Below are 26,176 nucleotides of genomic sequence, written 5' to 3'. Positions count from 1 at the left end.
GATTTGCTAGGGCCAATGAAATGTCGGAGATAATACAATTAGGTATCACAAGTAGGACTTCCTGGACTTCTACCATGGCTGTCACAAGAGCACTCCCCAGTCAGTCTTCTGGTACAATGAGTGGAAAGAAGTACAGAGTGAAGACTGCATCTCTTGCCACCAGAGTGGAAGGTCACACAGGCCTAGGGAATAAATGGTGGGTGTTCTGAGACATGGATCCAGACAGTTTGTTCCACACAACACCCCTTCCACTCCTAGAATAGGAAGAGGAAATGAAAAGTGTATTCTTAGGATTTTGTGAGTGACAAGTAAACAGCCATTGAAGGGGTTGAGACCACACAATCTAGAGATCTAATCCTCTGAGGTTCCTGGTGGCCAGTAGGTAACCAACAGCAACTCATATGAAATGCAGCACATGCCAGGCAGGGCTCCAAGTTTAGTTTCCACCATAACTAGTTGAAACAGTTATAATTATTGAATTATTGCTGTTTTATTGGGACAAAACTAAGGAGCAGAGAGGTGAAGAAATTTGCTCAAGTTACACAGTTTGTAAATAAGATAGCTAGGTTTGCATTAGACTTTTTTTCTATTACTTTACTATACCAAATATGCCAGATTAAAACATACACACACACACACACACACACACACACACACACACACACACACACACACACACACACTCACAGAGGTAATAGGGAATGTAGTTCTCCATAGATTCAATAACATCATGTTCAGCTGGTAGCTCCTTCAGCTTCTAGGAGAGAGGCCAAAAATCTAGATTCCTTCAAGTCATGAGAGAGAGACAGAGAGACAGACAGACAGACGGACAGACAGACAGAGACAGAGACAAAAAGAGACAGAGACAAAGAGAGACAGAGAAAGAGAGACAGAGAGAGAGAGAGAGAGAGCCCTCTTGGGTTTTGAACTCAAGGCCTTGATGCTTTCCTGTAGCTTTTTTACTCTAGGTAGGCACTCTTTCTTTTGAGCCAACACTGTACATCTAGCTTCTTGCTGGTTAACCAGGGACCACAATTTCATTGACTTTTCTGCATGAGCTGGCTTTGAGCCTCAACCCTCAGATCTCAGCCTCCTGAGTAGCTAGGATTACTGGTATAAGACACCGGTGCCCATTCTCCTACAATTCTTTTGAGAGAAATAAAAAAATCTTTGATTTGAAGAAAATCTGTTTTTAAGGATTTTCAACATTGAAAGCCTTTTTAACACCATGAGGTTCAGCCCTATGAGCAGTGCATGCTCAATAAAGCACATGACCAGATTTGATTGTCCAGTCCATTAGCACCCACCAATCTAAGTGTAATAACTCAGTCATGTTCAGGTAGCAGGTGGCTGCCACCAGCATCTTGAGAGCCTTCCTAATGTCCTTGAAAGGTAGAAAAAAGCTTTGTTTCTAATGATGCAAAGAGCATCCAAACATGACACTTCCATCTTGCCTTTTCCTGTGTGCCTACGTTCTCACAAGCCATACTTGCAAGTCCTTACAATGACACCAGTCCTAAGTCCCTTAGACACAGACACCAGGGCCTGCTGCTACTTCTGCTCATACCACTCTTCCTTCCTTTTCACTATGGCTCAGTTGAGTGTTATCCTCCAAGAAGCCTCTAAAGTGGCCCTTAATGACACACTGGGAAGCCTTCCAGAATGTTCCTGGAACAGCACAAATTCCTTTTATCCAAAGGGAGTTACCTATACTTCACCTGATCTTGTTGTGTGCCTCAGTGGATCTGTAGAGCTGGTGGTAGGGCTGCTCTGTTTACAGTTTGTAACACATAGTAGGTGCTAAGAAGACATTTATTACATGAAAATACTTATTACAATAAGCATGAACAAAACTTACCAATGATATTTTTCTTTGGTGTTTAGCGCACACGTGCACACAGACACAGACACAGACACAGACACACAGACACACACACACACACACACACACATCATGAAAGTACCTAGATAAAGCAAGGGCTCGATTCACCCTCTCTTCAAGGCCTAAAGTGCCCACTGCTTTCCAGGTCATCCAGAACTTGAATGCATCAGGTTTCCTGCTGCATTGGATGGATTTATCCCCCGTGTCATAGCTTACATCGTAGAACTTATCCTGTTGGAATAGGTAGGATGCTTCAGCAGAGTAGCACTTCTTAAGGAGACCCTTTGAAAGAGAAAGAAAGATTTTACAATCATTCATGTCTAAGATATACTTGATGCTTAAAACACAGGAACGAAACTTGTATGACAATCATTATTTATGGAAAAGCACATTTCACTTGACTGCTTTATGATGGTTTTCTGTCAGGCACAGATTGCTCAGTATGTTTAAAACAAAACCTAAGACTTGATAGTGGTAGAACCCAACTTCACAATTTCACAGCCAATAAAGAGAAGCAGAAATGACAATGTCTTTGTGAGATCCAGGCAGGCCAGTTTCTTAGGAGAACTAAATCTGTCTGTAAATCACCCAAGGTTCTGCTAGGAGAGAGAGAGAGAAGAGAGACAGAGACAGAGACAGAGAGACAGAGACAGAGACAGAGAGACAGAGAGAGAGACAGACAGACAGAGAGACAGACAGAGAGACACAGAGAGAAACCTTGACATATTGTGCATATTTGATACAATTTCATAGGCACAGACAATCCAGGCTTCTAAATGCCCTTTTCTTAAGCCATTCCACAATGTAAGACCAGATGTGACAATACCCAGAGAAAAACCCAGAGGGAAGAGCTCAACTGTGGAAAAATTAGATGTAACCCAAGGAGTCTTCGTAATCACGAAGCAGCAACCACTGGCTTGTTTCTATTATCTTACACTATTTGCTACATCATATATGTTCATATACATATACATCTCTCTCTCTATATATATATATGTGTGTGTGTGTGTGTGTGTGTGTGTGTGTAAAGTGTGTGTGTGTATGTGTGCACGCGTGCGTGCCAGGGCTTGAACTCTTAGCCTTCAGATCTTGCTTGGCTTCTTTGTCCAAGCTGACATTCTATCACTTGAGCTGCAGCTACACTTCTGGCTTTTTCATGGTTAAGTGGGGATAAGAGTCTCAATGGACTTTTCTATCCTGATTTCAAATCCAAATTCTAAGACTTCAGTTTCCTAAGTAGCCAGAATTATAGGTATGAGCCATAGCTATTTGACTTTTGAAGTTCAATAAGATAAAATCTAGGTCTATTTTCCAGTGGGTCCCACCACACCATTTTCTCCCCTCTCCCCTTCCTCATTTTCCCATTCCAAATGGGCCATACATGGCTGCATTTGCTCACCTAGTTGCTGGTTCTTGAAGTCAGGTATTATAGGTTCTATCTATCCCTGCATGCATGCTGCTTGCCCATGTGCTGGGCACAGTCTTCCCTCACTAATCAATCTGAACAATGATGTCACCCTACAAAGCCACATTTCTCCCACATTCCCTTTACATGTGCTACCTGTCAGATTTGAGCCGGCGGCTCAGTCCTACCTACTCAGGAGGCTGCGATCTGAAGTTCAAGGTTCAAACCAGTCTGGGCAGAAAAATCTATAAGATTCTTATCTCCAATTAAACAGAAAAATGCTGGGAGTGGAGCTGTGGCTCAGTGGTAGAGCACCAGCTTTGAGTGAAACAGCTAAGGACAGTACTAAGGCTCAAAGTTCAGGCTCCAGTTCCAGCACAAAAACAAACAACAACAACAAAACTAAAACTAAAACCTATCATCGAAACCAAAAAGAATCCCTGTCAGATTTGTACAGAAGCTACAAAGAACACCCCAGTAGACACAGGGATTCTAGAAACTGCTCCCTTCTCCATAGACAATGGATTAAATATTCTATATGAGAAGAAGATAGAGGAGGAGGAGCAGGAGGAGGAGCATATCACGCTCCAAGTGAAAGGCAGTTTCTACTTGAATCACAATATCATCTGTGTGGACTCTAATGTGTGTCTAAATATGTTCTATCACCAAAACAAAAAAATAATAAACCCATGATTTTATACAATGTAAAACATTATACATAACATACAATTGGGTAATTCTAGCTACTCAGGAAGCTGAGGATCACAATTTCCAGCCAGCCCAGGCAGGAAAGTCCATGAAACTCATCTCTAAAAAGCCCAAAATACCAACACACACACACACACACACACATACAGAGTACGAGATTCCTGTAAAACACTAATCAAAGGAAGCCTTGAGTTTGGTACTGATAGGGGTCCTTCTGCTCATAGTTCACAGGTCCATCACTTGGACCTGAATACTAATCTGGAAAATGCTCCTCACTCATATTTTACCTCAGCTGTAGCAGCAATCTCTTAGCTCCCACCACCGTATCTCCCTATCTCAATGGTCAGAAAATGTGATTATTGTTTCCATAGAAACTACAGTTTCACCATATAACATTACAAAGCCACTGTACGTAGTTTAAAGACAACACACACACACAAGCACACACATACATTCATAACACAGGTACACATAAAGTTATAAAGTGACTTTTATCAACCCTGAAAGTTTTAAAATAGCTTTCAAAGCAAGTGATCTTTGGGTTTGGGCATCAGTGGCTGAATGTTAGTGACCAAGCTGGATGGGGTCCCATCTGTCCATTAACAGAAGGCAAATTGTATCACCATAGGTTGCTGGAGAAGCAGAAAGCCAAGAAAACACAGAGGAGCAGGAGTTGAGGACTATCCTGTAGTCGTGACACAGTTAATTTTACTGCACTGAAAAATCTGCCTGCTTTGGGAAGGTTTCATAAAGAACAACTGGAGGCTTGGGATTTACTTTATCGAAAATAAATGAAAACTTTCCCCTCTAAGTCCCTGCTTTGCATTTTAGTTTCTATCCTCGTATTAAAATGGATGAAATGGCCTTTAGTTTTGAAGAGACACATCAGCCAAGAGAAGAGGTACAGGTCTCTGGAGAAAGCTGCAGTTTGAAATAAGCATAGTAAAAGTTAACATGTTCAAAAAAATTTAATTACTTATTGTGCTACGAAAGAGAAAGACCATTTGCTCATCTTCACACCTAAGCAGGACAATCAACACCAGTTAAATAAATTCCAATGGCAAGCGTCCAGTGAGAATAAGAAGTGCTTTGTGGTGTGATAGGAACTCACACTGTTCTGGGGAATTAGCACATGAGGACTTTTTGAGTAAAAAGATTCTGAAGCAAAGAGAAAGAGTTTTGGTTCGTATACGTAAAAGTCTAATCATACATTTTCTCCAGGCACAGTTGAATCAGGAGTAAATGATATTCCTCATCAGGAATGTATCATTTCCTCCTGTTCTTTTGTCTTCTGTGTGGGCCTCAGTCCCTAAGCAAATAGCTGCAGGAAGCCTAGGAATGGGGCTTCCTCACAGGGGCCCCATGAGATTGGACAGAGTCTGCTAGACACAGACAGAGATGGAGGAGAGTCCATTTCTGCTAGTGATGCTGCTAACCTAAGCCCTCTAGCACCCTCCTTTGCCCCCATCCTCATCAGCCTGCATTCCTGCTGTAATTAGAATTATGTCAAATCAATCTGAAGAGAACTTCCACCCTGATATGTGATCACCCTTGACATTGGACCAGATTCTTCATCCTTCTCTCTTAGTATCTGATTTACACTAGCCTGCATTCTGCAAGAATCTTGTTGAGTCTGCTTATCCTGTACCGCTCATTGATTGCTATGTTTTCTTCACTGATCTCTGTTCTGTTCTTTGGCTACAAATCTTCATTGGTCCAGGTCCACAACTGAGCCCGGTCTCTGCAGAAATCTGTGTTTCAATGGTCCCTGGACGAACTTTGTTCTATCCATTTAACCATCTAGCTCTGATTCTCTTCAATATTATGTAAGCAGACACTCAGCTTCTTGATCTACCTTCCTCCCCTTCTCTTCTTCCCTCCCCCCCACCCCATCCAAGAACTGGGACTTAAAATTCAAAGCCTCCTGTTTTGTTTTTGGTTTTGGTTTTGTTTTTCCCCTCAAGACTGGCACTATAGCACTTGAGCCACACCTACACTTCTCTTTCTTCTTAAGGCAACATTTTAAAAGTCCTTAATTCCTAGGAACTTAAGTACAATAATACTGTCTCCATGACTTCAATAAAATTAACATTTCAATAACATTACAACATAATTCAAGAACCTAATTCATGGGGCTGGGAAGGTAGCTCAGTGGTAAAGCGCTTGCCTTGCATGCCTGAGGCCCTGGGTTCGATTCCTCAGCACCACATAAGCAAAAAGAAAAAAGCCGAAAGTGGCTCTGTGGCTCAAGTGGTAAAGCACTAGCCTTGAGCTGAAGGGCTGAGGGACAGAGCCCAGGCCCAAAGTTCAGGTCCCACCACCAGACCCAAAAAAAAAAAAAAGAACCTAATTCAGTCTCCTATCTGAACCTTTTATGGCCAAACCTTAGCAGGAAGTTAAGTATCAAGCATGTGTGAGGAATGTAACATGTAGGAGCCCGGCTCCTTTGTCTGATGCTGGCAGAAAACAGGTTTTTACAATCAAGAGAAGTTATCTAATAACAGTACGGGACCTGAGCACAGTACCACCATTTTCACTTTCTCTCTCTATTCATAATATAACCTAGCACATAAGCATCATCGTAACAATGGTGGGTAATTTTTATTGAACTCATACTATTGGGCAGGCATTGTATATGTTATGAGCTCACAATAATCCAGTGAGCAAAGTTCTATTGCTTTTGCCAAGTCTGTTGTACATGTTTTTCAACAGAGCAAGGTTCAGTTAATTATCCAAGGTCATTTTACTAGGCATTGGGGCTGACTTTCAAGCCAAGCCTGCTTGAACTTTTATACACCACAGTGTACTATTCTACAATGTTTCCATATGCATGTAAAAACATACTGGGAACTCCGGTAATATTTAAAGATACCACTAAAAGTTAGTTGCCTATTCTTGTCCACATTAACCAAGTCACTCTGTGTGTGTGTTTGTGTGTGTGTGTGTGTGTGTGTGTATTAAGGCTTGACCTCAGGGCCTGGACACTGTCCCTCAGCTTTTTTGTCTCCAAGCTAGTGCTCTACCAGTTGAGCCATAGATCTACTTCTGGCTTTTTGGTGGTTAATTGGAGATTAAGGTCTCACAGACTTCTTTCCTATTGGAGCCGGCTTCAAGTCTTGATTCTTAGATCTCAGTCTCCTGAATGCAGAGGATTATAAGTGTGACAGCCAACTCACTTTTGACTCCCATGGGCCACATCCACTTCAGAAGCCTCTTTCCCAGCAGCCAATGACCATGTGCACTTTTCTAAATCAAAATTCTCTATGTTTTATAAACCTTTCTTTTATCTTCCTCTTTGCAATTGTATTTCCAGTTTATCAAACCATAGCCACCAAAAACCTTTTTCTATCATTCTCTCCCAAGACTCCATTAATTGCATGTAAAATAATGCTAAAGCACTTGGCAAATGAGCATATTAAACATCTTTGTAGTAATAAATTTATGCTAAATTATGTATCCTAGTTTGTAACAAGCACTATGATGTCAGGAGCCTTGGTGTAAAATCTCCAGAATGTGCTGAGTACCTCAACTGATATTTGTTGCTTGAATTATAAAACCACATGTAAGGCTACCACAGAGGAAAGACCTAGTGACTATAACCTAGAATGTAAAATGAACTTTGAAAGTAATTCTGCTACTTGATATTGGTTTTATTTATTTACTTAGCAAACATCTTTTTGAGCATTAATATTTGCCAGGGATTGGTGGTATAACGGGAAATCTGCAAGTCACTATCATTAAGAATGAGATGTTTGAATCCAGCCCAGGCAGGACAGTCTGTGAGATTCTTATCTCCAGTTAACCAACCAAAGTCAGAAACAGGTATGTTGCTCAAGCACCAAGTCAAGTACCAGCTTTGACTGAAAAAGCTAAAGAAGGGTACCCAGTACCAGCAGACACATGTGCACATGCATGCATGCACACACACACACACACACACACACACACACACACACATGTTTCAGATGGAAACAAGGATAGAAAAACAAAACCAGGCAGTACTAGTACAGTACTGGGACAGGAGAACAAGCAAGGTGTCCAGAGCACAAAGGAGTGCCACCTGTCCATCCCTTAGAGCCATCACAGGCCTTTACAGAAGAAATATGTCAGCAGCTAGCTAAGAGGCAGGAACAGCTGGGTAGAAAAGGGGGTGGAATTCATTCAGAATGACCTGAGTTAATTAATGAGTTAGGTTACTCTAGAGAGAAGGGACTGGAAAGGGAAAGAGTAGCTACGGCACCAGGAATCTTAAATGCTGTGATAGGAATAATTTGTTATAAAATCTTCACAGGCTCATGCAGATATTCCATATTAAACTTCGTTATTCTGTCAGCATAATGTGAGAATTCACAGCCATGAATTCCGCTTTTGATCTACCTACGTGGTATCAGAGCCCAAAGCAAGTCACTTAACATCCTAGGCTCTATTTTTCTCATCCACCGAATGGAGACAAGGATGCTTTGTATATATAGCATACCTGAATTTCATGAAAATCTAATGATCTAGTGTCAATTGGAAATACTCTTCGGTCTCTGGCCCAGTGCCTACCTCCCACATCTATCTGGTTCAGGCATGAGCCACTGGCACCTGCTAAGCTCTCATTCTTGGTACTCTTCTTAAAGGCTGTGGTTATTTCCAAGTCTCGATGGGTATGTATTGGAGACACAAAAAGGCATTAGTGAAGCTGAGCTCCAGTGGCTCATGCCTGAAATTCTAGCAACTCATGTTGTAAGGTAAATTATCAGAGAATTCAGAGAAGCCACACTTTAAGAGGTCAAATCTTGGAGTCTTTATTACATAGGTAGCAGTCTGCAGGCAGCCAATTGTAACAAAGGCCTGTAGCCCACAAATTTATTTAACACTGCTAAGAAACAGGCCAGAGATAAAAGAAAGAACAAAAACACAACAACAAATCAATTCAGCTCTCAATTGGGACACCATGATGACCAGAGATGAGCCAGGAGACCAGACACAGGACGTGAACATGGAGACTTATGGCATGGCGTAATGGTGCCTATCCTGTTCTGTGCCTAAAAAGGACCTGGCCAGGGGACAGGGAAATTCCTAGTCTCAGGTACTGATCTGACAAGTTCAGTAACCTATTAGCTCAGTGCCTGTCCCTGCAACCAGGGGTTCAGGCATGCTCATCACCTGGGAGGGGGAGATCACCTTCCCCCAACATGAAGACAAGATGTCAGACCTTACAATGCAGCATGTGGCCAATACGCACTGGCCAGACCTGACTTCCCTACTTCACTTAGGAGGCTGAGATCTGAGGATGGGGTTCAAAGCCAGCCCAGATAGGAAATTCTGTGAGACTCTGATTCTCCAATTAACCACTAAAGAGCTGGAAGTGAAGCTGTGGCTCAAGTGGTTGAGCACTAACCTTGAGTGAAATAGCTAAGGGACAGCAACACCGGGCCCTGAGTTTAAGCTACAGCACCAGACACACACACACACACACACACACACACACACACACACACACACACACACACACACTCAAAGGCATCATGTGAATGTGAAATCACAACAATCCAGGAAAGAAAGGAATGATGATAGGGAAGGAGAAGGGGGAATATGTGTGGGAGCCAAAAATAACAAATCAATAAACAAAAGGGGTGTATTTTGAACAGAAAGGATATGTCACTGTGAGATACCTATTTTCCTGGATATGTCGAAAGCCTACAGTATTTCACTTGTATCAGCCCCTCCCTTTAGGAATCTTTGGCCATCCAGTCTAAATAGACCCTAAAGAATGCAGTAGGAAAGCAGGGGCAATCACCCCTTTGTCTTTGCATCTCTAAAGGCATTTATACCACTACATTTACTTGTCTGGTTTTCCTTCTGTGTCAGGAATGTTTCTGATTCCGGCATTAAACACGGGTAGAACAAGCAGTATCTTACAAGATCCATAATAGGAATGAAAGGTGATGATAAGGATCATTTGCAATGATATCATCATTGAAATTATCTAGTGCTCAGTTTTCTGTCTCTCCTGTAAAACATCTTTTCCTAGTGTCACACAGCTATTCAGTGATGCTGGAGGGTGTTCTCAAGCTCAATGACGTTGCAAGATTTGTTTGCCAGCTGGGTAACAATGGTTCTCACCTGTAATCCTAGCTACTGAAGAGGCTAAAATCTGAGGATTACAGTTCAGAGTCAGGAGAAGCAGGAAAGTCCCTGAGACTTATCTCAATCTGTTTACCAGTTATTATGAATCTGCCTTCAACTTTATCTAACCCAGGCCTCATCTTCTGAGCCTCTGAGCATGCTACTGCTGCATTTTGCTCCATGAATGTTCACCTGCTATATTCCAAAGCAAGTATCTTCTTATTTGTGACTTCTTTGGGTAGATACCTTTCATTCGTGCTCTGGCATTTCTTTGGTGTATCTGTTTTGCATTTAATTCACTTTCTGTCCTTTTCTATTTTCTGTTACAGTAAAAATTAAAATCATCTAGCACTGCAACCAGCTTGGGGTAAAATCATTATTTATTTATTATTGAAATAGCCACCATTTTTCTTTGAACTTGCCACTAAACCCAAGTTCTTACTTGCCTCCTCCTCTGCCATAGGAGAGGCAGTTTCCAGACATACCCAACTTCCCTGACTGCTTCACAGTGAGGTGAGTGTCTGCAGAGATTCACATCCTGACATTAAGCTCTGGGTGAACTGTTTCTGATCAATTCACTCATCCCTCCTGTCCACCCCTTTGAATCACACACAGATATCCTCTGCTTATGCAATCAATTAATCATCCAATTCCTGCTAAGCTTCAGCCGCTTGCTGCTTATATTTTCTAGAAGTTGTTGACCATAAAAGTTTGCTGGTATTGGGGGTGTTTATGCTTAAATTTCTTAAGAACAGTTTGCCTTGCTAATTTCTGGAGGCATGTATTGACCTACTCATTGAATATACCTTTCATTCTTCATGTCAGCTTCCATTCTTGCAAAATATTTCCTCCATACTGTCCATCTTCTGAAAATGTTTCCCAGTCTATCTAATTTGAGTTGTTTCCAGAAAGGGTATTGTGGGCTAGATCCCAACAACATGTGATTTTCTCTTCTCTTTTACTTAATGGACAAGGTGTTTTCTTTTTGTTTTGTTTGGCTTGGTTTGGTTTGGTTTTTAGTGCTAGTAGTGAGGATTTAAGTCAGGGCACCATGTTCTTGCTTGGCTTTTTTGCTCAAGACTGCCACTCTACCACTTGAGTCACACCTGCACTTCTGGCTCTTTGTTGCTTAATTGGAGATAAAAGTCTTGTGGAATTTCCTGCCCTATTAGCTTAGAATACTACTACTGTAACGAAACAAGGAAAGTACATTCATTGAAGAAACATTTTCATTCAGGATATTATAGAAGAAAGGTTTTACAGAGTACATAATTGCGTATGTCATTAAGACTGGTATTCTTTTGCACTGCTGTGCAGAGTTCAATTAAGTCTCTCTTGAATGCAGTGGATGTCGTTTTAAAATCATCACCTTCATCCTGCACACATGGCTTTCAGTGATGAAATAGATCTTCAGCTCTGTGCCACAGCTCCGGGCAGAAAGACACCTAGGACCACTCCATCCACTGCTGGCACAGTGGGCTGGACTCCTAAGTTCCTTCCGGCCATCCTCTGCCAAAGGGTTCTAGTTCCCTCCTGACCCAGATTCCTCTGACTCATTTGCCTTCTCCATTTTTCTCCCAAGTTACTTCCGGTCAGGTGCTCCACTCCCCAAGGAGAGAGCAGCCTTCAAGCACCTGTGTCTCTATCCAAAAATGAAAGTACAGGAGAGAAGAAGGAGGAGGAGATGGGGCATAGCACCCAGGGGCAGGTCTGGGGAAGCATTTTACAATAGGAATTTGTGTACGAAAGGCTAAAGAGATCACAGGAACTGAATTAGTTAGCTACTGTCTGTGAAAACAAGAGTATCTTGGAATATTTGCACATTTAATGTGAACAACAAAGCCTTACTTCTTCCAGAATGCCTCCTGGAAGATTCCAGAAAGTTTGTTAAGTTCTAAGCCTGCAGCACAGAGAGAGATTTACAGAGAACTAACTGGTAGAGTTATGCATGAGCTGAGTTCTTATATATTTTTCCCTGAAGCATAAATCTCCCTAAAACCCCCAAACTAAGGTAAGGCTGAGCTGATTTGAAAATGAAGAGCCTTAGCTAAAAAAAAACTATTTTTAAGAAATGCAACTTAATAATTTTAAACCATGCTCCTGCCTTCAGGAGATAGGAAAGTTGGACCCAGTTTCTTAGAGAATGTGCAAGTGCTTCTATAAATAGACAAGACACATTTGATAGTGCAGAGATCACTGAGCAATTCTTCTGCTTTACAATCAGGCTTCTCTCTAAGGACAGATGGAGATTGTTCTGATTTTCCTTGGACAACTATCAACACACCTTGTCTGTTAAAGATAATCTAAACTCGTATTTTTCAAACTTTGAATACAACCCACAGTAAAAGATTATTTTTAAAAACTGACACTGTATATAATATATGTGAACTGAAGCAAATCTCATGGTATTCTACTCTCACATGGAAGGCACACACTCCTTTTTTAAAAATCCATTTTTCCATTCATTATGATGCAACTACCAAAACAAATTTAAAACAAAAGAAAACACAAGAGGCTGGTGTGACTTCTAATTGGCTCTATAACTCATGACCAATTAGTACAGTGCATCTTAACCTTAGGTAGCACGAGACCCATCTATTTTTTTTTTAACCAAGAATAATGTAAGCAAGGGTTTTATTCTAGGCAAAAGTTCAGATTTTTATGGTGTGGAGTAAGTGCAACGTTATTTCTTCAAATTCTTCACATGTTGCTAATATGCAACTGCTCTCCTCCTAAGGCTTGACCTTACATTGAAAACTCCGGATGCAGCGGTTTAAGGCAACAATGCATTACTGGCCCCGTTGAATCTAGAGACAGCTGAAGTGCTTTTAGGAGAATGTAAAAGTATGGTAATTATCTGGTTTCTTTTTGTGCAATTAGTATCCATTATCTGAATCTTCTTTGTGAAAGCATACCAATGAAAAAATAGCTCTTTCTACATACCCAAATATAAAGAAAATATAAATCATGCTAGAGTCCTACTAATTTATTTTATTTTATGCTGGTACTGAAGTAAGGAGACCAGCTCTGGCCAGCGCCATATTGGCTATATGGTGTAGTGGAGGGTCTGGCAGCTTGTCTTCATGGTGGGGAAGGAGAAGTCCCACCTCCCAGGTGATGGCTGGCTGTGCTTGAATTCCTATAGGAAGGGAAGTCTTACTCCCAGGTGATGTATATGACTAAATTCCTGGAGGCAGGGGTGGACATCTGACTGACAGGTCATTAAATCTGTCAGTCTGGTGCCTAGGACTAGGAATTTCCTGTATCCCTGCCCCTGCCCTGGCCCAGACCAGCTCAAGTATCATTAAGCCAGGCCACATGTAGCTGGCTCTTGGTTTGTCTCTGGTCAACATGACATCCCAATTCAGCTCTCCATTGGAGCTAACCTGGTTTCATGGCATCCCGATTCAGCTCTGCATCAGTACTGAATTGGTTTGTTGGTATTGTTTTTGTTCTTTCTTTCCTCTCTGCCCTGTTTCCTGTGTTAAGCATATTTGTAGGCTGTGGGCCTTTGTAACAATTGATTGCTTACAAACTGCTTGTGCTCCAATAAAGACTCCAAGATTTGCTCTTTCAAAATGTGGCTTCTCTGTGTTTTCACCTTACAACAGGACTTGGGGCTTAACTCAGAGCTTCACATTCTAGCTTGGCTTTTGTTGTTGTTGTTGTTCAAGGCTGGCACTCTACCACTTGACTTTAATTTTTTTTTTTTTTTGCTAGTTAACTAGAGACTATGTCTCATAGACTTATCTGCCCAGACTGGCTTCAAACTGCATTCCTTAGTTCTCAACCTTCTGAGTAGTTAGCACGCTGGAATCTTAATGAAGTATACAATGGGTTATGGCATTCAGGCAATGGGCAAATAAAATGAAGACCCTTAATCTGTTCAACTATTTGATTGGCTCTGCTTTTGTGATCAAGAAAAGTTATGTACTTAGAAGCTAAACATGTCCACCCAGATCTGAGAGAACTTTCTCATTTAATTCCGGTGAGAAAAATTGTGATCTTTGCTCTTCTTGCATTTCTTCTAACTCTCTTCCTATAATTACTCTAAATCTGTATTAGCTTACACCCTATTTTTTTTAAGAATCTTAAGGCAGCTTCCAATATGGTAGGATTAGGATTAGGAGAGAAAAGAAAAAGAGGAGGAAAGAAATAAAAAGAAGGTAGGGGAAATGGGGGAAGAAGAAGGCGATCAGGAGAAGAGATGAAAGCAAAGTCAAGAGGAAAAATGATGGACGAATGAGCTCTTCAGGGATGTTTGCACACAAAATTCACATTGGATGGCAGGGGAATGAGGATTATGCCAATTTCTGGGCACACTGGGTACCCACACATAGCAAAAGCATCCAGTAGATGCTTGCTGCCTTCAATCCTGGATATTTGCTATAATGATCAATTACAGTCCATTACTTCATCATTCATCTATATATTTGTGTGTGTGTGTGTGTGTGTGTGTCCATGCATGCACGCGCGCACACACACACACACACACACACACACACACACACACACACACACACACACGTGTCAGTATTGGGGCTTGAACTCAGGGTCTGGGTAATCTCCCTTAGCTTTTCACTCAAGACTGATGTTCTACCACTTGAGCTACAACTCCATGTCTGGCTTTTTGCTTGTTAATTGGAGACAATATTCTCACAGACTTTCCTGCCCTGAATGTCTTGGAACTGCAGTTTTATCAGATCTCAGCCTCTTGAGTAGCCAGTACTGTAGGCGTGAGCCACCAGAGTCTGGACTTCATTCATCTGTACTGAGCATAATGATACCTTCCTGTAGCCTACCTCCTGGCAATGTTATTTCTGGTATGAGTTTTAGGTGAATGCCTAGAAAAGAAATATTAACCCAAGTCACATCTCTTCAGCCAAATGTATTAACTAAATCTCTCAAAGAGGTGGGAAGACACGTATGGAAATGCTCTCTTTTAAATTGGACAAAATTGACAAAGAACAGTGCTTTAGACTGAGGCTAGAAAGCAGTCCCACACCAGGAGCACAGAATTTGATAAAAGCCATCTGTCTCTGGCTTATTCTGATGTTGTTAATGAGTGCACAGTTCCTCCTCAAAAGAAATTGTACATGTTCAGAAGAATGACCTCTGGCTTATACTTCCTGGAATTTGAGCATCCTCAGGAGGTCTGGCCTGAGGCCTGGGGTAGAGGTTGGTGATTGATTTTATGGAAGAGAAAAGTGCAAGGTAGGATGCCAATTTCTGAAATACAACTTCTCTGCTCTTCTTTGTATAAATCCCATTAAATACTCATTGGGAATTGTTCATATTAACACAACCAAGAAAAATCTCATGTAAAACTAGCCTTAAGGAATGCTACTACACTGCTGCAGGAATGCAAACTGATTCAACCACTCTGGAAAGCAGTATGGTGGTTCCTCAAAAGACTAAATAAAACTCCCCTATGATTCAGCAATCCTCCTGAGCATTTACCCAAATGACCAGAGACAAGGCCACACATACGCTACCAGCACAACTATGTTCATTGCAGCATTATTTACCATAGCTAAGATATAAAATCAGCCCAGATGCCCCTCAGTAAATGAATAAATAAAAAAATGGAATTCTATGCTTCCATCAGAAAAAAAATGACACTGCCCCATTTGTATGGAAATGGAAAGACTTGAACATGTTTAGGATAGTCCTAGCAGATGAGCGGAATAGCTCAATAGCTATGTTCATATGACCGTATAAAATGATGCCAATCAAAGTGCACTCCAAGATATGAAAACAAGAGGGTTTTTTGTTGTTGATGATGTTGTTGTTTTTAATGTACTGTATGAAGTTCTTCCTTTTTCTTTTTTTCCCTTTGATTTATCCCTTGTGGTCACTGTTTTTTATTTGGGTACCCTGCGTCTTGTATATACATTTGTCTGATTTGGGGACTGGAAGGAGAATGACAAAATGATGAAACAAGGACAAAAGGTGAACTAGTGCAACAATGATACTCACAGGACACTAGTTGGAAATGAACTTGACAACTTTTGGGAGGGGAGATGGGGCGGAGGGAAAGTGGGAGGAAAATGGGTGGTAACAACATTCAACAAGAAATGTACTCATTACCTTATGTAACTGCAACCCCTCTGTAAAACATCTTTACAGCAAAATTAAATTAAATTTTAAAAAGAACAATAAAAACTAGCCTTAAATATGAATTTAAACGGCATCAAGAAGCAATTGATAAAACCAAAGATGTAGCCCACAAAAAAATCAATTTCTCTTTCAAAGACCCATGATGCATTGTACTTATAAACCCACATATTGAAATAAAAACCCTTCATACAACTATTTAAAGATAATAACATAAACAATAAAAACAGCAAGATAAACCAGCAAAAGCAAAATGCATCTCTTTGAAAAATGCAGAAATGTGCTAAAATGATCAAGAATTAGCTAACCTAACAATGGATATTTGCTCAAAGAAAAAAACTGTGCGTTCACATATGGTTTACCACAAAGTTGGATAAACCAAAATAAAGATATTCCATTCATTGAGTGCCTCCTATATGCCTGGCAATGCACTACAGAGTGTGTGTGTGTGTGTGTGTGTGTGTGTGTGTGAAGCTGGGAGGGAGAGAGAGAGAGAGGGAGGGAGAGAGAGAGGGAGGGAGGGAGAGAGAGAGAGAGAGTGAGGGAGAGAGAGGGGGAGAGAGGGGGAGAGCTGGAACTGAGGCTTGAACTCAGGGTCTCATGTGCTCACATGGCTTAAAGCTGGCAAGCTACTACTTAAGCCACAGTTCCATTTGTAGCTTTTTTTCTGGTTAATAAGAGATTAAAAAGTCTCTTGTACTTGTCTGTTGACACTGGCTTTGAATCACAGTCTTCAAATCTCAGCCTCCTAAGCAGTTAGGATTATAGGCAGGAACCACCAGTGCCAGCTTGTACTACACATATTTAAAAACTATCTTGCTTAATGCTATAGTTGTTTCTCAAAGAAGGAAGGGAATCTGCATTTTACAGGGAAAAAAGCTGAGATTCATACAGATCAAGTAAATGCTTAAAGACATGTAGGACAGTCACAGACAGAAGCAGAATCTGAGCACAGGTTTTACCAGGGTTCAAGGTCCACAATGTGTTTACCCACTGAGAAGCATATCTAATCCCACAATCTCCCACTTCACAGTACAGCACAAGAGATTAGGGAAAGTAAAGCTTTCTCCTCCAGGTGTTTTAAAGGAGGAAGGTGACAAACAAGTTTTATGAAGAGTCACATAATAAATACTGTAAGTTTTTCAGTGTTTACTCCAATTTCTGTCACAATGATTAATTCTGCAACTGTACAGGAAGGCAACCGTGCAGGATACTGAAGTGATTGTGCATGGCTGTGCTCCAATAAAACTTTATTTACAAAACAGGTGACAGACCATTTTAACCAAGGTCCATAATTTTTAGGTCTACAAGAGATCCATTCAGTAAGACAATCAATTTCAGGGATCAGAAGAGTGTAGCAATTTGCATGAAAGTAGAAACATTTTCTTTGATTAAAAGTGGGCAGATGCTGAAGATGTGGCTTAGGGACCAATGTTTGCTTAGGATGTTTGAAGCCCTGGTTTTATTCCTAGGTACTGCAAAGAAAGAGGAAAGGGAAGACAGAGGAGGAGGAAGAGAAGGTAAACAAGGAGGAGGAGAAGGAGGGGGGAGGAGAAAGAGGAGGAAAAAGAGGAGGAGGGTGAGGGGAAAAGGAGAAAAGGGGAAGGAAGAAGAGGAGAAGGAGGAGGAAGAAAAGAAAGAGAGAAAGGGGAGGAGGATGAGGAAGAGTAGAAAAGGAGACCGGGGAGGATGAGGAAGAGCAGAAGGAGGAGCAGGAGGAGAAAGAGAAGATTAGGAGAAGGAGAAATTCAAACGCATTATTCTCCTGCCTCTGCCTCTCAAGTAGCCAGGATTAGAGGTGTCTGTCACACCTAGTTAAGGCCAGTTTTCAATCCCACTTATATAGCCTTCCAAAAGAGATATTTGAATTGGGGAAGGAAAATTGCCATGATTTAGTTTCCTTTTTTGGTTCAAGAAATATCCCATACATTTCCATAGAGAATAATATTTGGTGATTTGGACCCATGATGGCATCTCAATTCTGATTTTCACTGAACGGTCATCACCCCAAGAAGAAGCAAAAATATTATTGTGTGATGAAACTGGTTATATCTGGGTTTATTTTCTGCCTTATTCTAAAATTGTATTATGTCACTTGTAATGGATCTTTGCTGAAATAATGTGGCAGGAAGGACTATGAATCTCAAACTGAAAGCTCATTATATGCAAACATAAGTTACTCTTGGTTAAAAGCAAAAACAGCAGAAGAGAAGGAGGGAGAGAAGGCAGACAGAAGGAAAAAGGCTCTCTGGCAGGTTTGTACAGGAGATGAGGTTTCTTAGCTTGTTCTGACCCAGTCCAGTTCTGAATATGCAAATTACAGTGTCCAAACAAAAGAAGAAGCTTTTGCCTGATAAACTATAAGTGTTCTGAAGGGGACCGGAGAACAGGGTGTATTCAGAACAACAGTGACTGTCAGTCCCTGGAGAGATAGACAATTGATGGTCTCAAAGCCAAATTGTGTTAGGAGAAGATTTCTTGACTTGGCTATAGATGTGAACTGAATCAAAATTAGCAAAGATCGTTAACAACACATTTCATATATTATTAGTTCTGAGGAGATCCAACAGGCATCATGTTTTCTAAAGCAACCTTCTTTGCTTCTTTGGCTTTAAAGTCTATAGTTTTAGGCAGAAAATAAGGTTGCATTATGATCTACCACCTATAGGGGGTTTACATTTATTATTACTCACTTAAAAAATTGTGCTGAGCCTGGAGCTTGAACTCAGGGCTGGGTGCTGTTATGGAGCTTGTTTTTGCTCAAGGCTAGGGCTCTTGAGCAAAAAGAGGGTGCTTGAGCTACAGCTCCACTTCTGGCTTTTTGGGGTCGTTTTAGTGGAGAGAAAGAGTCTCACAGACTTTCCTGCCCAGGCTGGCTACAAACTGTAATCAACATATCTCAGCTTCCTAAGTAGCTAGGGATTACAGGCCTGAGCCATCAGCACACTTCTTTTAATGCATGAATCTTGGAATGACCTGACTGGTTTTGAATCCAAATTGCATTCCTTATGCTATATACACATGACCTATTGCAATAATTGAGATGTACAAGACACTATGTTGAAAAAAGAACTTTACAATTTGTTGGGGGGAGGGTAGTTGAGGAGATGGGAGGGAAGGGATGGTAGGGGAAAAAAGATGATGCTAAGCGAAATGAACCCCAAGATAGGGACACAAATATATTTTTTTTCTTTCTTGCTATTGTTTCTAATGTATTTATAATGTACCATGTGATATTTTGTTGTTGTTTCTTTGTATGTTCCTCCCCCATGGTATAACCCCTGTTTTCACTGTATTTGATGTAGATGTCCTGCATCTTGTATGTACACTTCTCTAATTCGGGGAGGGGAAGGGAAAAAACAAAATGCTTAAATAAGGATACAGGTTGACCCATTGTAACAATGAGATGAACAAAACACTATGTTGAAAATGAACTTTACAACTCTGGGATGGGGGGAAGGGTAGTTGTAGAGGTGGGAGGGAAGGGATGTTAGGGGAAAAACAAAGGAGGAGGCAACAATGCTCAATAGGAATTGTACTCATTACCTTGCTCATGTAACTGTAATCCCTCTGTACAGCATTTTTACAATAAAAAGCATCCCCAAAAAAGGACCTGAGTAGACAAAGAAGAGTATATGGCTTTCTACTTGCCCATCAGAAAATGGTAGATTCTCCTAACACAAAGCTTTCTTTTACATGGCCTGAGCTTGCTACCCAGCCCCATCTCCCAGCACAGCAGCATGTGGCTCCCAGCCCCAGACACTTGGCAAATGCCATTGTCTGCTCATCATCTGCTTCTCCCAAAGCCCATAATCTCAATTTCTGACCCTGTAGCATTTCTCAGAAATGTTTCATAGTATCATGAGCTATCTCCTACTACACCCCTACTTCTGCCATGTATCCAACCACAGATTCAGCTCCCAATTCCATTTCCCTGTCACTTCTCAGCACTTCTGCTACAAAGGCACCATAGGCTGACACTAAATCTATAATCAGCAAAGGTAAAACATTCATGAGATTTCAATGAAGCTCAGAGAAGCCCTAGGACTTTCATAATTGGGAAATAAAGTCCATTAGAGCAGATGAACCTTTGACTCTAGACATAGCTGTATCAGCACAGCAAACAGTATTTTCCTTATTGTGGATAAATTCCTGGGTCTCTCTGGCTCTGGAAACAGCTACACACTTCATTGTACTTTTTTGTGTACCTCTGGTAAGCTGGATATGGAAACAGTGCAGATTCTGACAGGCCTCTCTAAATGAATGCATCCCAGCTTCTGTAACTGAATGTCGGAGTTTAATCTACACTACAGTGCTGTCTCTAACTGCTAATAAAACAGAGGAATAAGGCGTCAAGATAACACCCAAAGGTCATAGAATAGTGACATGTGCTATACCATGACAAGGGCATAATGGAATGTGCTAGGAAGAAAGTAGCCTTTTAGAAAAAAAAATGCCATGAACTTCCTGACAGCTGCTACCAAGGAAGAAATGGAGAAGATACATTTCATCTTCCTCAGTTTCTGGACCAGGTTTAAAACTCAGCAAGCCATTAGGAAGTTGTCACAGCGAGAGATGAAAGATGTTTACAGTGGCCACAAGTTAGGCTGTTTGCCCAGTCCACAATAAGCCCTAATTTCCCTTCTTAGTCACAGAGAGTAGAACAAGCCCTGCCCTGTTTTAGGCCCTGGATCCAGCCAAGTGGACTAAAGGTGAATCTGTGGGATCCGAATCTAATCTGGGGAAACTCTAATCCATTTGTGGGGGGTCTCATGGGCAGTGAAGTCAAAATCATGTATTTAACCTGACAGCCGAACTTAAGAGCAAATGTTATTGTCCTGAATTTCAAAATTGTATTAGTTTAACTCTGTAAAAAGAATACTGTTTTTTCCTCTTTGCACACATGGTGGGGGGGGGGGGGGGGGCGGCGTGTACTGGGGATAGAACTCGGAGTCCAGGCACTGTCCTTTAGCTTTCCACTCAAGGCTCAGTGATGTGAGCCACTTCTGGCTTTTTGCTGGTAAATTTTAGATAAGAGTTGCCCTGACTTTCCTGTCCAGGCTAACTTCAATCTACAGTCCTCAGATCTCATCCTCCTGGGTGAGCTAGGATTACAGTCATGAGCCAATGGCACCTGGCTTTATTTTTCTTTAAATGATTTCCAGCTCAGAACCACCATTATTTCTAATAACATTTACTTTGGTTATGTCCAGAAAAAAAGCTGAAATGGAGTATTCCCAGACTATTCAGATCAACCTTTGTTTGATCAACCTTTGTCCACTGAAAGGCGTTTTTTCTTTTTGCTCTCTAACATTATTGTGAATTTCACAAAGGCCAGGGACAAGCGTTATCAGTTAAAATGTAAAATACTCCACCAAATGCAAATTTCACATAAATTCACAAATTAGTGGAAACATATCCTGTGAAATATATGAAATATAACAAAATATTGTATGTCATTTCTATTAAATTCAAATTTAAGTGAGCACCTTGTGGTTTTGTGGCTAAGTCTGGCGACCTGGCAGTGGGGAGTGAAATCAGAATAGAGGGCTCTGAATTCCAGCTTGAGGACCCCTCCTTTTCCCACCAAATCCCCAACAGAATATAGTGGTCATTGTGCTGAGCGCCTGCTCCATCTCTAGCTTTTCTCAAAATACCATTCCATCTTCCTGTCATGACTCTGACTGCCAAAGATTCTGAGTCCCAACTCTTAGGAACTGCGGTTTTCAGGATGATTTGTGTTGAATTGCTCATTGTTCCTTTGGATAACCCCCTGCCATGCCAAACCTCTCCTCTCCCCTCCCCCTTCCTCCTTTTCCTTCCTCCTTTTCCTCCTTTTCCTTCCTCCTTTTCCTTCCTTCCTTCCTTCCTTCCTTCTTTCCATCCTTCCTTCTTTCCGTCCTTCCTTCTTTCCGTCCTTCCTTCTTTCCGTCCTTCCTTCCTTCCCCTCTCCCTCCATTCCTCTCTTTCTTCCTGCCTTCCTTGACACATGGAAAATGAAGTTCATCCATCTAAACCTCACCTAGAACCTGAGCCAGAGAGAAAATAGCCTACATGACTTTATACACCCAGGAGGAGGATCTGTTCTATCTCTGCACCCCTGGACCTGCATAATTCTAGGGACCCATATGGTCCTATGTTCTTATCCAATACTTGCTTCTTCTGCAGATACCTCTCTCCCCCTAAACTCCAAGGGCTGATATTCTCTGAAGGAAAAAGAATTAACTAAAAGTAGAATCTAGGCTGAGGTAGCCTTCCAAGAGTAACTCTCCAGACTTTAAAAAAAAAAAAAAAGGTAAGGACTTGTCACTCTTGATTTGTTTTTATTCTGCTCTGTAACTGAAAACAAGAAAGCAAGCCAGAATTTCGTGGCATATTTTAAGCATTTTGGAGATTTAAATCACTTTTCTAAACCACTCTTTGCAAAGACTAAGTCAATGCTGTGTTTATAGATTAATTGAAAAATAGTTTCAGTGAGAACATTCCCCAAATAAAACTTCAGGAGTCAAGCCAAAAACTTCCAAATGTGAATTACCATTCTTGCAGAAGAAAAACATAAAGAAAGTAGGGGAAAATGAATATTAATTAAGGAAGTTTAATAAGGATGTGAATTGGAAAATAGAAGCAAGAAGTGGTTTCTCTCACAGAGAAACAAATGAGGGAGAAAACAAAAACATTAAAAAATTAAAATTTCAGATGGGAGAAAATGAGATGAAAGTGATTTAAAAATAAGAAAATAGTAAATTATGCTAACATATTTAGGTTTATTGAACCATATTAAATATTTGAGAAAATATGTTGTTGAACTTGATTCAAATACAACAGCAATTCCTACTAATTCATCAAAAATGTAAAAAATGAAAAAACAATTGAAAAAAACGAACAAACAATGCTGAGCAAGACAGTGTTATTATTAGTTTTCCAGGGCAATTCTCAAAACCTAGTGATCCATTTTTTTATAATAATTAAACAAACAAAACATTTAGAACCCAACAGTGAGAGGAAAATATCCAAGAGAAAGTATCCACACACAAAGAAGATCAATAATATTTAGATGCAGGCAAAATTCTAAACATATAAATCCATCCATGTTAAAATAATAACTTACTATAACAAAGTGAGGTTAGTTAGTAGCAAAGAAAATCTATTAACATATGTTTAACTTTGTTTAATGAGTAAAATAGAACCACCCTATTAGGTAATAAAAAGGAATACCCATTCCTAGATAACTCTCAAGAGGATTTATAAAGAATGCATATTTTAAGGCAACTCAATAAAATTACATAAAAGACAACAGAGCTATTTTTGAAATTCTACAGTGCCTTGTAATTGTACCTTAGATATTGGAAAGTAAATAAAAGTACAATTTATACTAACACAATCATTTTCTGACAGAGTGCAAGAAAATAAATCTTTAAGAAATAATAAAAAATCTGAGAGGATGTAGCTCAAGTGAAAGTGAGCTTACCTATCAGGTACAAAGCTCTGATTTCAAAGCTCAGTACCACCAAACAAAATATTTCTTTGTCAGGTGGCGGTAGTATATGTCTGTAATCCCAGCTATGCATGAGATGTAAGTAGGAGTATCCCAGTTAGATTACCCTGACAAAAAGCATGCTATTTTACAAGAAAAATGCATTCTCAACCCTCTATAAAGCCCAGATAACCTCTGCTTCTTAGATTCTAAAACAAAGATGGAGGAGTTTGGAGAGCAAAAATGTGGATTATAGAAGCAAAATAGAATAACCTATATTTAATAGCATAGATATATATGCATGAATACATTAATATGCATTAAGAAAATGTTTAGTGTTCTAACATTGACTCATGAATTTTGTAGCTTTATGATGTTCGCTATGCTTGATTCTATTTGCTATTGTGATCATATAATGCATTTGAAGTATTCGAAATAAAATACTAGTAACTATTACTTCAAAAGTTTTGTTGTCCATACTCTAGCACTTTTCTCTTACTTGATTTACATTCCCCAAACACATATGTTTTACTATGCTGTATAATAACACTACAACTTAAGGGAATTGCATTTTAATTGTTTTATATTTCTGTTCTGTTTAGCTTTTGCATTTACCTAGGGTAGGAATCAGGCCAGATTTAGATACATGCAGTCTCTTGAATGGTAAGAAGAATACATTAGTGATTGTTTATCTCTGATGCAGAAGTAAGCAGCAGCTTACAAGAGGCAGGCCAATGCTTGGCACATTGCAACTTCAGTCAGAAACAACCATGTGCATGGGAAATCCTCCCATTGGACAAAACCAAAAGAAACCAATCCATCAGTCTCAAAGCCAATAACAAAATTAGGAAACAAAAGCAACTGCAATAGGATATTAGAGAGCCTAGAAGAATTAGTGGATTTCAAGACAAATCAGAAGAAATAATCCACAACAAATCACAGAAAGACAAGCATGGAACATACCAACTAGAGTAAGAGAAAACTGATGAGAAGTTTGAATACACATTGAGTTGGAGTGCCAGAAAATGACAGAAAGGAGGCACAAGCAATAGTTTCCAAACTTAGAAAACTCATCAATCTATAGTCTCAGGACGCCTAATGAGGCCAATTAGAGATACATGAAACAAAATTCATACTTAGAACATGGTAGTTAAAGAAAGCTTGAAACCGTTAAAAGGAGTCAAAGGGAAAAAACTCATTTCCCTATCAAAGAGATGACAGCTCACATTTTGACATAAAGCCAAAAGACTAAAATAAAGTATGTGTAGGGGGTATGCATCATGAAATCACTCATTGAAGTCTGTTTGCAATAAAAATGAAATAAAGATAGAGGGTTTAAAAGAAAACCAAGTGTGTCATCCAAGTAACGCATTCTTAAATATGGCCTTCAAGAGCAAAAATTTTCCCAGATTGAACTTTAAGATAAAGAAGTAATAAAGATATGCCCCCAAATACATTCATAGTGAGTGTCCATTAAAGCCTTGAATTGATAGGCTTTAGTGATATAACTCAAGTTCTTACAGATAATAAAACTGATGAACAAATTGGTGATTTATTCATATGGTATAGTCTAAAGGAGAGAAAATATTCATTGGGTTGTTGTGTGTTGTGTGCAGTATGAATGGATCTTTTTTTTTGGGGGGGGGGGTCCGGTCGTGGGGCCTGAACTCTTGGCCTGGGTGCTGTCCCTCAGCTCTTCAGCTCAAGGCATTGCTCTACCACTTGAGCCACAGCACCACTTCTGGCTTTTTTCTTTTTGCTTATGTGGTGCTGAAGAATAAAACCCAGGGCCTCATGCATGAAAGGCAAGCCCTCTACCACTGAGCCACCTTCCCAGCCCTGAATGGATCGTAAAGACACAACATGCATGGCGGTGCATGCCATAGCCCCAGCTACCCTGGAGTCTGAGGCCAGAACACTGCATTAACCCAGGAGGTTTACACTATGTTAGGTGAAATGGCAAAGAAGCCCCAAAACAAAAACACAGAATTAAAATGAGCAGCAACAACAAAAACTCAAACACATACATACTACACACACACACACACACACACAAATCCATACTGTGGACCCTATTTATCTACAACCTAAAAAAACCTCAAATAGGCAAAAGTAAATTATGTCATTTCAGGAGCTGTAACTAAAAAGCAAAACTATAAAGAAACTAAAAAAAATCAAGGTTGGGAAAGAACTCAGGGAGAATTTCTAGTATTTGGTTATGCTCTTTGTTAAATCTGTTCAGGAAGGACTTGTTTACTCTTCTTCTATGCTGAATTTAGTCAGTGATTTACTATTATTATTTTCTTTCTTCCAGTATGGTTTTAAACTCATGGCCTCACACCTTCTTGGCTTGGCTTGTTTGGATGGTGTTCTACCACTTGAGACACTCCTACAGCCTAGCTTTTTGTTAGTTATTTTGAAGATGGAGTCTCACAAACTTTTCTGCTCAGGCTGTCTTTGAAATGTGAGTCTCTTA

At 40.3% G+C, this 26,176-nt stretch overlaps 1 protein-coding gene across 1 annotated transcript in view; it reads right to left on the bottom strand.

Moving 5' to 3' along the window:
* The window catches only part of Gadl1 (glutamate decarboxylase like 1), a 222,900-nt gene that overhangs the window by 109,446 nt on the left and 87,278 nt on the right, over positions 1-26,176 (bottom strand). The window contains exon 12 of the mRNA XM_042666508.1: positions 1,965-2,164. Coding sequence (XP_042522442.1) covers positions 1,965-2,164 — 200 coding nt within the window. The remainder of the gene's footprint in view (positions 1-1,964; positions 2,165-26,176) is intronic.

Source organism: Dipodomys spectabilis, unplaced genomic scaffold (genome assembly GCF_019054845.1).
Source record: "Dipodomys spectabilis isolate Male_0828 unplaced genomic scaffold, ASM1905484v1 ptg000365l, whole genome shotgun sequence".
NCBI lineage: Eukaryota > Metazoa > Chordata > Mammalia > Rodentia > Heteromyidae > Dipodomys > Dipodomys spectabilis.
This window is presented reverse-complemented; position numbering and strand designations above follow the sequence as displayed.